Here is a 12,182-nt window from a genome sequence, read left to right on the forward strand (position 1 = left end):
CTGCGTAACTTACAATTCGGCTTACAAGTATAATTGCCTCTGATTTGCTAAGATAATTTGTGTTCCTTTTTCTTTTCTTTTGCTGGTTGTGTTGGTGAGACTATTAAGATGTCTGGACGGGGAAAACAAGGTGGCAAGGCTCGAGCTAAGGCCAAGACCCGCTCTTCGCGGGCCGGACTTCAGTTTCCCGTGGGCCGAGTGCATCGTCTGCTTCGCAAAGGGAACTATGCCGAGCGGGTCGGGGCGGGGGCACCGGTGTATCTGGCGGCCGTGCTGGAGTACTTGACGGCCGAGATCTTGGAGCTGGCGGGCAACGCGGCCCGGGACAACAAGAAGACCCGCATCATCCCGCGTCACTTGCAGCTGGCCATCCGCAACGACGAGGAGCTCAACAAGCTGCTGGGCAAAGTCACTATCGCTCAGGGCGGCGTCCTCCCCAACATCCAGGCGGTGCTGCTCCCTAAGAAGACCGAGAGTCACCATAAGGCCAAGGGCAAGTAAACTGGAATATTCCAAGTTCTTGTTCCTTGAGCATTCAGTCTTAGACAAAGGCTCTTTTCAGAGCCACCCACGTGTTCATTAAAAGGGCTTACATTATTTTTTAAGCCGAATGATTTTCAGTGCAATTTGTCCATCTTGGAAGTGCTGAAATATTGGTGTCAGTATTTACACTTTGAAACACCAAACTAATCACCCAGTTTAAAATCTTAAAAAAATTCCTCTTAAGTATGTGATCTACAGAAGCCGTATGTAACAAGTAACTTGATCAATTCAACAGGTCCTCAGGGTTGTAAATCTTGAGAAAAGGGTTGCAATAAGATAATGAGTAGATAATGAAAGTTGACATGGAGATATAGTTAGTGACCTACAGGTTGTGAAAGTCACTCCTTTAGTACTACTCCTTGTTGAAAGGAATTGTTTTGCATTATAGTGGGATAAATTGATATGCAATTCACACTTTGGCTTTTAATAGCCAGTCTCTACTAAGCTGGGCCCTAGTTAATTGTGAATAAGCATACAGTATTGGATAGCCTGGATTTAAAATTTATTTAGGTACGGCTTAATACAGGGTCACCTTGAGTTCAAGGAGCAAACAGTTACATTTGGGTTAATACAATAGGAAGTGTGAAATTATTCCAGGGTTAATGGTTTTTTGTGCATCATCGAAAATTCTGTACAAAGAATTAAGAATCTCTAATGAGAACTGAACCCTGAACAGGCCCCAATTTGTCTGTGGTTTAGGGTTGCTATATGTTTCAGAAAGCAGCTTGTCTCCTGTGAAGACAAAGTCCTCTTCTTTGATAGAATATTTAACTAATATAGTTGGGTTTCGCATCTTCTAGGTAGAGTTCAGAGATTGAGACCTGGGCTTTCATTTGAGGTAGAGGTAACCAGACCATCCAGACTCGGATGTAGTTACCCACAGAACGTTTCACTGTTAACCCAGTATGGATTCATGGCAGTTACAGTAGTTGACACCTTCAGTTCAGTTCAGTTGCTCAGTCGTGTCTGCCTGTTTGCGACCCCATGAATCGCAGCACGCCAGGCCTTCCTGTCCATCACCAACTCCCGGAGTTTGCTCAAACTCATGTCCATGGAGTCAGTGATGCCATCCAGCCATCTCATCCTCTGTCATCCCCTTCCCCTCCTGCCTCCAATCCCTCCCACCATCAGAGTCTTCTCCAATGAGTCAACTCTTCGCATGAGGTGGCCAGAGTATTGGAGTTTCAGCTTTAGCATCAGTCCTTCCAATGAACACCAAGGACTGATCTCCTTTAGAATGGACTGGGTGGATCTCCTTGCAGTCCAAGGGACTCTCAAGAGTCTTCTCCAACACCACAGTTCAAAAGCATCAATTCTTTGGTGCTCTGCTTTCTTCACAGTCCAACTCTCACATCCATACATGACCACAGGAAAAACCATAGCCTTAACTAAACGGACCTTTGTTGGCAAAGTAATATCTCTGCTTTTGAATATGCTATCTAGGTTGGTCATAACTTTCCTTCAAAGGTGTAAGCGTCTTAATTTCATGGCTGCAGTCATCATCTGCAGTGATTTTGAAGCACCCCCCAAATAAAGTCTGACACTGTTTCCACTGTTTCCCCATCTATTTGCCATGAAGTGATGGGACCAGATGCCATGATCTTCGTTTTCTGAATGTTGAGCTTTAAGCCAACTTTTTCCACTCTCTTCTTTCACATTCATCAAGAGGCTTTTCACTTTCTGCCATAAGGGTGGTGCCATCTGCATATCTGTGGTTATTGATATTTCTCCTGGGAATCTTGATTACAGCTGTGCTTCTTCCATCCCAGCGTTTCTCATGATGTACTACTCTGCATATAAGTTAAATAAGCAGAGTGACAATATACAGCCTTAATGTACTTTTCCTATTTGGAACCAGTCTGTTGTTCCATGCCCAGTCCTAACTGTTGCTTCCTGACCTGCATATAGGTTTCTCAAGAGGCAGGTCAGGTGGTCTGGTATTCCCATCTCTTTCAGAATTTTCCACAGTTTATTGTGATCCACACAGTCAAAGGCTTTGGCATAGTCAATAAAGCAGAAATAGATGTTTTTCTGGAACTCTCTTGCTTTTTCCATGATCCAGCGGATGCTGGCATACTGAAAGAGGAACTCCCCAGGTCGGTAGGTGCCCAATATGCTACTGGAGATCAGTGGAGAAATAACTCCAGAAAGAATGAAGGGATGGAGCCAAAGCAAAAACAATACCCAGTTGTGGATGTGACTGGTGATAGAAAAAAGGTCCGATGCTGTAAAGAGCAATATTGCATAGGAACCTGGAATGTTAGGTCCATGAATCAAGGCAAATTGGAAGTGGTCAAACAGGAGATGGCAAGAGTGAACGTCGACATTCTAGGAATCAGCAAAATAAAATGGACTGGAATGGGTGAATTTAACTCAGATGACCATTATATCTACTACTGTGGGCAGGAATCCCTTAGAAGAAATGGAGTAGCCATCATAGTCAACAAAAGCGTCCGAAATGCAGTACTTGGATGCAGTCTCAAAAACGACAGAATGATCTCTCTTCGTTTCCAAGTTGACTCCTTAATAGTTTCTAAAAGGTGTTACGTCTTTCCAGGTGTCTTTAGTCTTCCTTTTCCCCATATCTTAGAGATATAATCAGATCACAACCTATATGGATGTAAAATCTGAAACTTTTATATATCATTAATATACATTGTACTGTAATTCTAGGGATTCCTTTCTACTATGGCCACAGCTCTCACTCCAAGCAAAAAATTGACACTGGTACATGATGGCTTGGAGTGAACTGTAAGAGCCCATCCAGTGACTGCCAAGGGAAAGCCATTTAGGTCTTATGGGGAAGTTAGAAAAGGGAGGGTTCGGGGGCCTGGTTTGGCGGTTACAATAAAATTCCAGGCATCTTTCCAACTTCTGCTTTCATCTGATCTCTGAACCCCTAAAGTAATGGTTCTCAATCCTATCACATATAACACTCTTCCTATAACAAATACTGTAAGTACTTTTTTTTCCTATACTTATACTGACGTGGAATTTATAGATAATATAATCTACCAATACATATCTTAACTGTAAATATATAAAAGAAAAGGAAAGTATTTTGTTAAAAATTAAAAGATAGTAGAAATTGATGCAAAATTAGCCTTACTAAATTTGAATGAGTATATAAAAATAACTTGACCAATCACGTGTAACATACGCCTTTTCAGAAAGTGATCAAACGAAAGCCAGTCTCAGGTGCCAAATTTAAATTTTTTTATTCCACGAACAACATTAAGCATTGTGATAATTTGTGTTAAATTCTGCGTAGAAAAGCCACAGAACATTGTAAAGAAATGGCATAAGGAGAAGGAGGCGAGAAAAGGTTGAAAACAGCGATTCAAACGAAGGCTCACGTCATCGGGGATGAACTTGTGTACCAATGCCTTCACCGCCAGCCATAAGGAACAATTGACTTGTCCAATCAGAACGGGACTCTCTTTATATATACTGGAAGAAAGGGGCAGGGCTTCGTTTTTCCATCAGTTAGCTGCTTTTGGGAAATCTGTAATGGCTCGCACTAAGCAGACCGCTCGCAAGTCCACCGGCGGCAAGGCGCCACGCAAGCAGCTGGCCACTAAGGCGGCCCGCAAGAGCGCGCCGGCCACCGGCGGCGTGAAGAAGCCGCACCGCTACCGCCCCGGCACGGTGGCCCTGCGCGAGATCCGCCGCTACCAGAAGTCCACGGAGCTGCTGATCCGCAAGCTGCCGTTCCAGCGGCTGGTGCGCGAGATCGCACAGGACTTCAAGACCGACCTGCGCTTCCAGAGCTCGGCGGTGATGGCGCTGCAGGAGGCGTGCGAGGCCTACCTGGTGGGACTCTTCGAGGACACCAACCTGTGTGCCATCCACGCCAAGCGCGTCACCATCATGCCCAAGGACATCCAGCTTGCCCGCCGCATCCGCGGGGAGAGGGCCTAGATGTCCCCCCCCCGCCATCAGTACCAATTTTCAACCCAAAGGCTCTTCTCAGAGCCACCACTTTTTCTGTTAAAGAGTTGTGTACTGGTATCTCCATTTCGAGGGAAGAGAAACTTACCGGAAGAGGTATTATTACAAGCTCTTTAATAAGATGAGTTGGGTGGCTCTGAAAAGAGCCTTTAGGAAACTAATCCTTATTATTTATTGTCCTACTTTTTGGGGGTCGCCTTTTTAGGCTGGACCGCTTTAGGCTTGGCTACCTTGGGCTTATTAACTTTAGCCTTGACTGGACTCTTGGCCGCCTTGGGCTTAGCTGTCTTCACCTTTTTCGGGCTTTTGGCCACTTTCTTCGCCCCAGTAGCAGGCTTCACCTTCTTCAAGGTCGTCTTAGCGGTTTTCTTCGGGGTGGCCGCACCCGTGGATTTCTTGGGCTTCTTAGCCGCCCCGGCAGCCTTCTTGGGCTTGGCCGCGCCCGCCTTCTTCTCCTTGGGCTTGGCCTCCCCGGTGGCCGCCTTCTTGTTGAGTTTGAAAGAGCCGGAAGCCCCGGTGCCCTTGGTCTGCACCAGGGTGCCCTTGCTCACCAAGCTCTTGAGACCCAGCTTGATGCGGCTGTTGTTCTTCTCCACATCGTAGCCGGCGGCCGCCAGTGCTTTCTTGAGCGCAGCCAGAGACACGCCGCTGCGTTCCTTGGAGGCGGCGACAGCCTTGGTGATGAGGTCGGACACCGAGGGCCCAGCGGCCTTGCGCTTCGGGGCACTGGTGGACTTGCGCGCCTTTTTCTTCACCGGTGTCTTCTCCGCAGGAGAAGGAGCAGGAGGCGCGGCAGGTACAGTTTCAGACATAATTGTCAATTTGGTTTCCTAACAGTAAAAAAATAATATCTCAGGGTTGAGTAGCCAGGCCTCCGAGCGTCTCTATATTTATACACACAGCGCTACTGCTCGCTGATTGGTTCCCAGCTGTCTTCATCTTGACAGCGACCTAGTCTCAGCTCTGTCCCGGAATTGTGTTTTTTACAATTCAAGAAAGCAAAATATAAAAAATTTCCTGTGGAGGCATCACACCAAGTATATTCTACAATGAACCAGGACACCTCAAGGTTTGAGACTTTTGTGGTTACTTCCTCCAGTTTTTACCACTTTGTTCAAAGCCTTTTTCAAAAGCCTCTAACATTCGTGCAGATTCAGAGGTCAGAGGGACAACTTTTTGATTTTCTTTTAAAATACGAATATTCTCTTTATGCCTTCAATAACACGCTCTCAAGTGACATTCTATAGATTCTTGGTTTTTCATGCCTTCAACATTGGCTTGATTCTTATTGAGATTTGCCCAGAAAATCTGTTTCATATGAGGAGAAATAACACAGAGTCTTTCACTTCTCTACAAAAAGCTGTAGTAAAGGCTCCTTGGAATAGTAGCAATATCTGATAAGAAAAGTCATTATTTAGTTTGAAAAAGTTTTATCATAGCTTCTTGTGACTATTTAGAGGGTTAGTTAATTTGGGGACTTTAGGCATTCAAAATTTGTCTAGGAAAATGGCAAAAGCAATAACCAATGATCAACTTGTCATGATAATTGTGCTTGTGTTGCACTAGCTGATGGCAGAGAAAATCCATGTAAAGACTGCTTTATGGGTTTTAAAAATTATTTCATTTACCTTGATTTTACTAAGAAGGATCACTTATTAAAATGTTCACAAGCTCTTGAGTTCTGACTTCTGTCATGCTTCTGGAAGATAACTTTGAGAAAGTAAGTAACAGAATTAAGGAATATACACATGTACAACACTCACACACATACATAATTCCCTTAAGAGAGGGAAATTTAAAAGCATTTATATTCACTACTATGTTTATTTAATCAGGGATATAAGTTTATAGGAAACACATTGTAGCTTATACTTTCTGTTCACTAGGAAATAGATTGATGGTAAAAAGTAAAAAGAGCTTTGATTTTCTTCTTCACTCCTCAAACTATGTCTTTAACATATTATGTTTATTTTGAAGCAGCCTTGGACTTCTTTGTATTTTTGATAAAGCTTATGAGCCCCTTTCCAGAATAGTGCTTTTTAGTGCTTAATTTATATAGGATTACAAAGGAAAACAGTTATATTAAAATATCATTATCAAATTTATTGAAAAATCCAAATTGGTAAGGTATTCATGTGTTCTTCTTTATTAATTCATTACATAACAAGATTACCCATACAACCAAGTTTAGAAGGTGTAATATATTTAAACAATATGAGAGATGGAGATTGACAGCTGCATCTGCGACTTGATATGAATATAGCTCAGGTCCTGTCACCCACACTGTTTGTTGCCTGCATTCAGAATAGGAGGAAATGCTAAAGTTTGGTTGTAGTATAATAAAAATAAAGTTGGAGTTTTTCTTCTATACAATGATCATATAGATGGATTCATCTATATGTCCCAGGTTAAGAACTCTATTCTAGAATTTGTTTCTGTGCATTGTACACTCATGGAGCAGCTTTGATAATCTTGGTTGTCCTCACAGACCATAGAGCTTTGATAAACTTGGTCCTCCTCACAGATCATGGAGAAAAAGCAAAAAAAAAAAAAAAATCTATCTAAGTCATCTGGAACTCAAAGGAATTAACCATTCATTAAATCTTTATGTGGGCTTCCTTGGTGGCTCACACAGTAAAGGAACTGCCTGCAATGTAAGAGACTGGGGCTTGATCCTTGGGTGGGGAAGATCTGGAGGAGGGAATGGCTACCCACTCTGGTATTCTTGCCTGCAGAATTCCATGGACAGAGGAACCTGGCGGTCTATAGTCTATGGAGTCGCAAAGAGTCAGACAGGACAGAGCAACTAACACATTTAAAAAAAAAACTTCCAAATTTTTATGTGTTATTTTGTGGAATCCTTAAAGGAAGGTTTTAGTAAACTAATTACTTAGACTTTCACTTTAGAGGCATGAATTTTGAATGCAGGAGTTGAGAGAAGACAGGATACTGTAATATGTCATAATAAATAATGCTGAGTAATTGCTTCTTTGCAGATGTTTTAAAAAAGTTGTATTGTCTCTTTTAAATTTCAGTGCTCTATAATTTGCACTTTCTTATACATTTAAAAGGAAAAAAAAAAACAAACGTACAGACTGCTCAAGGTCACAAACCAGTACGTGGAGCAGGCTGTCTCGAGTTTGACTGGAGTAATGCCACCGGCTTGCAGAAACAGAATGTGGTTACATATATAATGCCAGATACAACTTGTTTGTAAATTACTTTATAATCATACCACAAATTTTGGGCTTACAGCCCAATAAGTTTTTTTAATTCACTTTTGGATATACATATTTATAAATCTCCAGTGTAGCACTCAATGGATTTGTTTAAATCCGTAAAGAACTTCATGGTGGGCTGCCATCTCTGGGGTCGCACAGAGTCGGACACGACTGAAGCGACTTACCAGCAGCAGCAGCAAAGGACAATAGCATGGGCTATCTGATTATTTCATACTATAGGAAGTCTGAAGAACAAGTCTCAGGCTTCTTTGGGGAAAGTGTATGAACTGTTGCCTCACTTAATGGCTGCCCGTTTTGTATGCACGCACAAACACAGATATCCATAAATAGGAAAAAATTTTATATTCCATTTCCATGATCCAGCCGCTGCAGGCGCCTTGCCTAGCTGCTACAGCTGTGACCAAGCGACAAATAAGCGAAGGGCGGGAACTGAATGTGGTTACCGCCCCTGCTCTTGCGTTTTCAAACAGGTCCGTTCCGTTACTATAAATGCTCTCTAAAGGCGCCCTTAATCCTGTTCGCTGTTCAATCTGCGGTTCATAATGTCTGGACGCGGTAAAGGCGGAAAGGGGCTCGGAAAAGGTGGTGCTAAGCGCCATCGTAAAGTTCTGCGAGATAATATCCAGGGCATCACTAAGCCCGCCATTCGTCGCCTGGCCCGCCGTGGTGGTGTTAAACGGATTTCTGGGCTCATCTACGAGGAGACCCGCGGGGTGCTGAAGGTGTTCCTGGAGAACGTGATCCGGGACGCGGTCACCTACACCGAGCACGCCAAGCGCAAAACTGTCACCGCCATGGACGTGGTCTACGCGCTCAAGCGCCAGGGACGCACTCTCTACGGCTTCGGCGGTTAAGTTCCAGGCAGCCATTTGGCATAGTCTAATAAAACCAAAGGCCCTTTTCAGGGCCACTTATCCATTCACTTAAAGAGTTTTGCGCTTTATGATGTAGTATGGAGGTGTTTAGGCTACTACTGCTTCTAGTCCATAGCCTTACATTGACGTACGTTCCCCTTCCACCCCGCGTTTCAGATTAGTTGCAGACCACCAGAGCTGGTATACAACCTCAAGCTGAACTTTTATTTGATATACTTTGAAATGTATATTTAGCGGTTAGTGGTTAAGAGGCCAGCTCAGTGTGGTAGACATTTTGCATAGCCGTTAGTGAAAAAGCTGAAAGGCGTCTAGAAACAAAAGTCTCATGCTAGAAAAATGGAAAAGTCTAGATAGGAATTTTTGAACTGAAGATATTAAAACAGTATGCCTTCTCGGACATAACAATAAAGGGGAGTGTGTGCCCATAAACTATTTTGAAGGCTGTTAAATTCTAGAAAAAACTACTTGGTAATTAAGATTGTAAATCGACTGTGTATATTTATTCATTATAGAGAGTGTAGTTAGGGTTCTTTCTTGAGTTTTAAAGTGGAATGGAGACAGACTGACTTGTCTCTGCTTCTCTGAACTGTCCTCCCATCCCAAAGGATCTCTTACTTGAACCTTTTATTAAGGTTGATAGAAGTGCTTCATACAAAAAATACAGGTTTATGTTCCCACTCCAGTATTGTTACCTGGAGAATCCCCATGGACCGAGGCCCTTGGTGGGCTACAGTCACCACTGAGCAGCTAAGCACACTGCACACGTTTACAAAGTTGTTATTATGTTGGCTCTAAATATTTAGAGTTTAAATATTTAATAATCTAGTCCCTTGGACTGCAAGGAGATCCAACCAGTCCATCCTGAAGGAGATCAGTCATGGGTGTTCATTGGAAGGACTGATGTTGAAGCTGAAACTCGAATCCTTTGGCCACCTGATGCGAAGAGCTGACTCATTTGAAAAGACCCTGATGCTGGGAAAGATTGAGGGCAGGAGGAGAGGGGGACGACAGAGGATGAGATGGTTGGATGGCATCACCGACACGATGGACATGGGTTTGGGTGGACTCCGGGAGTTGGTGATGGACAGGGAGGCCTGGCGTGCTGTGGTTCATGGGGTTGCAAAGAGTCGGACACGACTGAGCGACTGAGCTGAACTGAACTGAATCTATGCCATTGAATAAATAGTTTATTAGATTTTAAAGAAACAGTCTCAATACCATTCCTCAGTGATAAAAAGAAGGAAACCTTGTGCACAGGGATGCTATTCTTTTTCTCTTTCCTTGGATAAGTCATTTAAACCTGTGTATGACTCTGTTTCCTTATCTGTAAAATGGAGATAACTTTAATTCCTATCTTATAGTTTCAGGGGTGAATGACATTAAATAGTACTTCATATTTTGGCCACTGCCTGTCACATCGTAAATGATGTATGTTTTGGCTGTTGTTATTTGCGTTATTGGTATTCTTATTTCTCATGTCATCAAAGAGACACGGAGAAAAAGAAAGTGGCATTTGAACCATGATGACATACATTTGAAGTCTTGAATAATCATTTTCTATAGTTGTGGTCTTTAGCAAACTGCTAACCACTGTTCCCTTATCTGTAATGTAGGAGTAAATTCATATTTTTGTGAGGATTGAGTGAAACAACCTAGGAATATGTTTATGTATATGTTCAACAAATATAGTTTACATATGTTCTTAAGAAATTGAAAGTGTACAAATGGAAGTTCTTTTGTACAAATTGATGTAAACATAAAAAAACAAAGAATTCCAGATAATTAAAAAAAAAACTTTCTAGAAAGTTAAATTTGCTGACTATATTTAAGGAATTACTGAACACTTAGGCCTTTTTCTTCAGTCCCTTTTTTTTCAGTTTTAGGAAAGCAAATCTGATTAATCCAGGTGGGCAGATGCCTACATCAATCAAATATGATGGCCCAAGATAGAAGGTAACAAGATAATGGCCACACATGGGGCTCAGTCCTAAGTAGAGTTTTTTCCAGGCCATAAACTCATTTTTATCACCCAGAAACTCCTGTGTTCGCTTTTTCTTCACCATATATTAGATGTTCTCAAAACCTACTACATAAAGAGCATCTTAATTTGCTGGGCATTTTTTTTTTGTAAGGTAAGTTCTCACATCTCCCAGGGCTAATGAAATAGAAACTTTGGGAATGGGGACAGCAATCTATCCTTTAACAAGCCATCTGGGTGATTCTGATGTATACTCAAGTTCTTTATAGATTCAGTACATAATTCAGCTCTTGGGACTTGAACATACAATGAACTTGGTGGATGTACCTTCTGTCCAGAAGGTTCTTACATCAGGCAGTGCATGTGCCATCTCAAAGTTCATTTGCCCTCTTTCCTTACTAATACAACCTCGGTTTTTTTAAGGTCTCCATTTTCTCCCTGCCTTGTGCTCCAGGGAAAGCAGAGTCCCTCTCTTAGGCTCAGGAATGGGGTTCTGATTCCACCCAAGTCCCTCAGTATTGATTAATTTGAGGTGGGGAGGTGAAGGTGGGTATATGGCCAGTTGTTTGTGGCTCTGAGAGCCTAAAACAGTGGAGTCCAGCTTCCCCAAGAATCTAGTCATTAGGCTGAAATTGGAGTTGCTGGTCAATAAACTGTGTATATGCTGGGAATGGATGTGGAATCAGGAACATTTCAGGCAAAGAATAATTGCAGAGGCCTGGAGGCTGGAGAAAGAGGCCCACAGTTTAAAGGATGTAAGGGAAGGAGGGTGGTGGGAACAAAACCAAAAAACAATGAAGAAACACAAAACAAAATAGAGAAAAAAGAAATCCTTTGGGTTTGGGCTGGAGAGAGATGAGGGCCAGACTCTGCAGGGCTTGTGGCCATAGCATAGATTTTTTGATTTCTGTGAGATGGGGGATCATCCAAAGGCTGTGAGCCGGTAAAATTAAACACACACACACACACACACACACACACACACACACACACACACACACACACACACACGAAACATAAAGCCCCCCACGGTGACTCTGGAATAGAAACCAAATTCACTATGGACAGAAGAGTTTCAGTATCACCTCAAACTCAAAGCAAGTTTATCAGAATCAGTGCAAGAGCAATTGTAATTTGGCAACCTGAAAATAAACTGGTTTTTATCCTTGTGCTTATTTTTTTAACTTTTTGAGACAATAAAAGGGAGCTCTAATAGACCGGCCAGGGAGGCCGCCTAGGATTGTTTCTAAAGGACAATAATAGCAGTTCTTGGGTGGATTTGGCATTTCCATGAGTGGGTGAGGTGCCCTTAACCCAACCCTTCATTCCTAACTTCCAAAAGGACGCCTCTAATTTGCAGTTTCCGGAAATATGAGGAAGAGCCCTGCCTTTTATCTTTCGGGATTTATTCTCTTGAGCATAAACCGTAGGCTTTCAAACCTCGGTGTTCGGCTCACAACGTTAAAAAGCATCTTCACATCCACAGTTTTCCTTGTTTGCGTTCTGAGCCGGCCCTGAGGACCCCTCTTCTTTGTCACCAAGATGGCTGCGTTTTCTGAACTGAGCGCGGGGAGGACTGGAAGCAGGATAGGG

At 42.8% G+C, this 12,182-nt stretch overlaps 2 protein-coding genes and 1 pseudogene across 2 annotated transcripts; 2 read left to right on the forward strand and 1 right to left on the reverse strand.

Annotated features, from left to right (window-relative positions):
- Positions 1 to 126: 126 nt before the first annotated feature.
- On the reverse strand, positions 127 to 5,563 carry LOC147347551 (histone H1.3-like; annotated as a pseudogene).
- LOC147347552 (histone H3.1-like) lies at positions 2,199 to 6,172 on the forward strand. The gene has a single exon (XM_086369895.1). The coding sequence runs from the start codon at positions 3,910 to 3,912 to the stop codon at positions 4,462 to 4,464; it is 555 nt and encodes a 184-aa protein (XP_086226021.1). The 5' UTR covers positions 2,199 to 3,909; the 3' UTR covers positions 4,465 to 6,172.
- Positions 6,173 to 8,250: 2,078 nt separating this feature from the next.
- On the forward strand, positions 8,251 to 8,650 carry LOC147347553 (histone H4). The gene has a single exon (XM_086369913.1). The coding sequence runs from the start codon at positions 8,279 to 8,281 to the stop codon at positions 8,588 to 8,590; it is 312 nt and encodes a 103-aa protein (XP_086226039.1). The 5' UTR covers positions 8,251 to 8,278; the 3' UTR covers positions 8,591 to 8,650.
- Positions 8,651 to 12,182: the final 3,532 nt, after the last annotated feature.

The sequence above is a fragment of the Bos grunniens genome, chromosome 23, assembly GCF_055505025.1.
Source record: "Bos grunniens cultivar Pamir isolate PY7600 chromosome 23, Bosgru_T2T1.0, whole genome shotgun sequence".
In the NCBI taxonomy this organism is placed as follows: domain Eukaryota; kingdom Metazoa; phylum Chordata; class Mammalia; order Artiodactyla; family Bovidae; genus Bos; species Bos grunniens.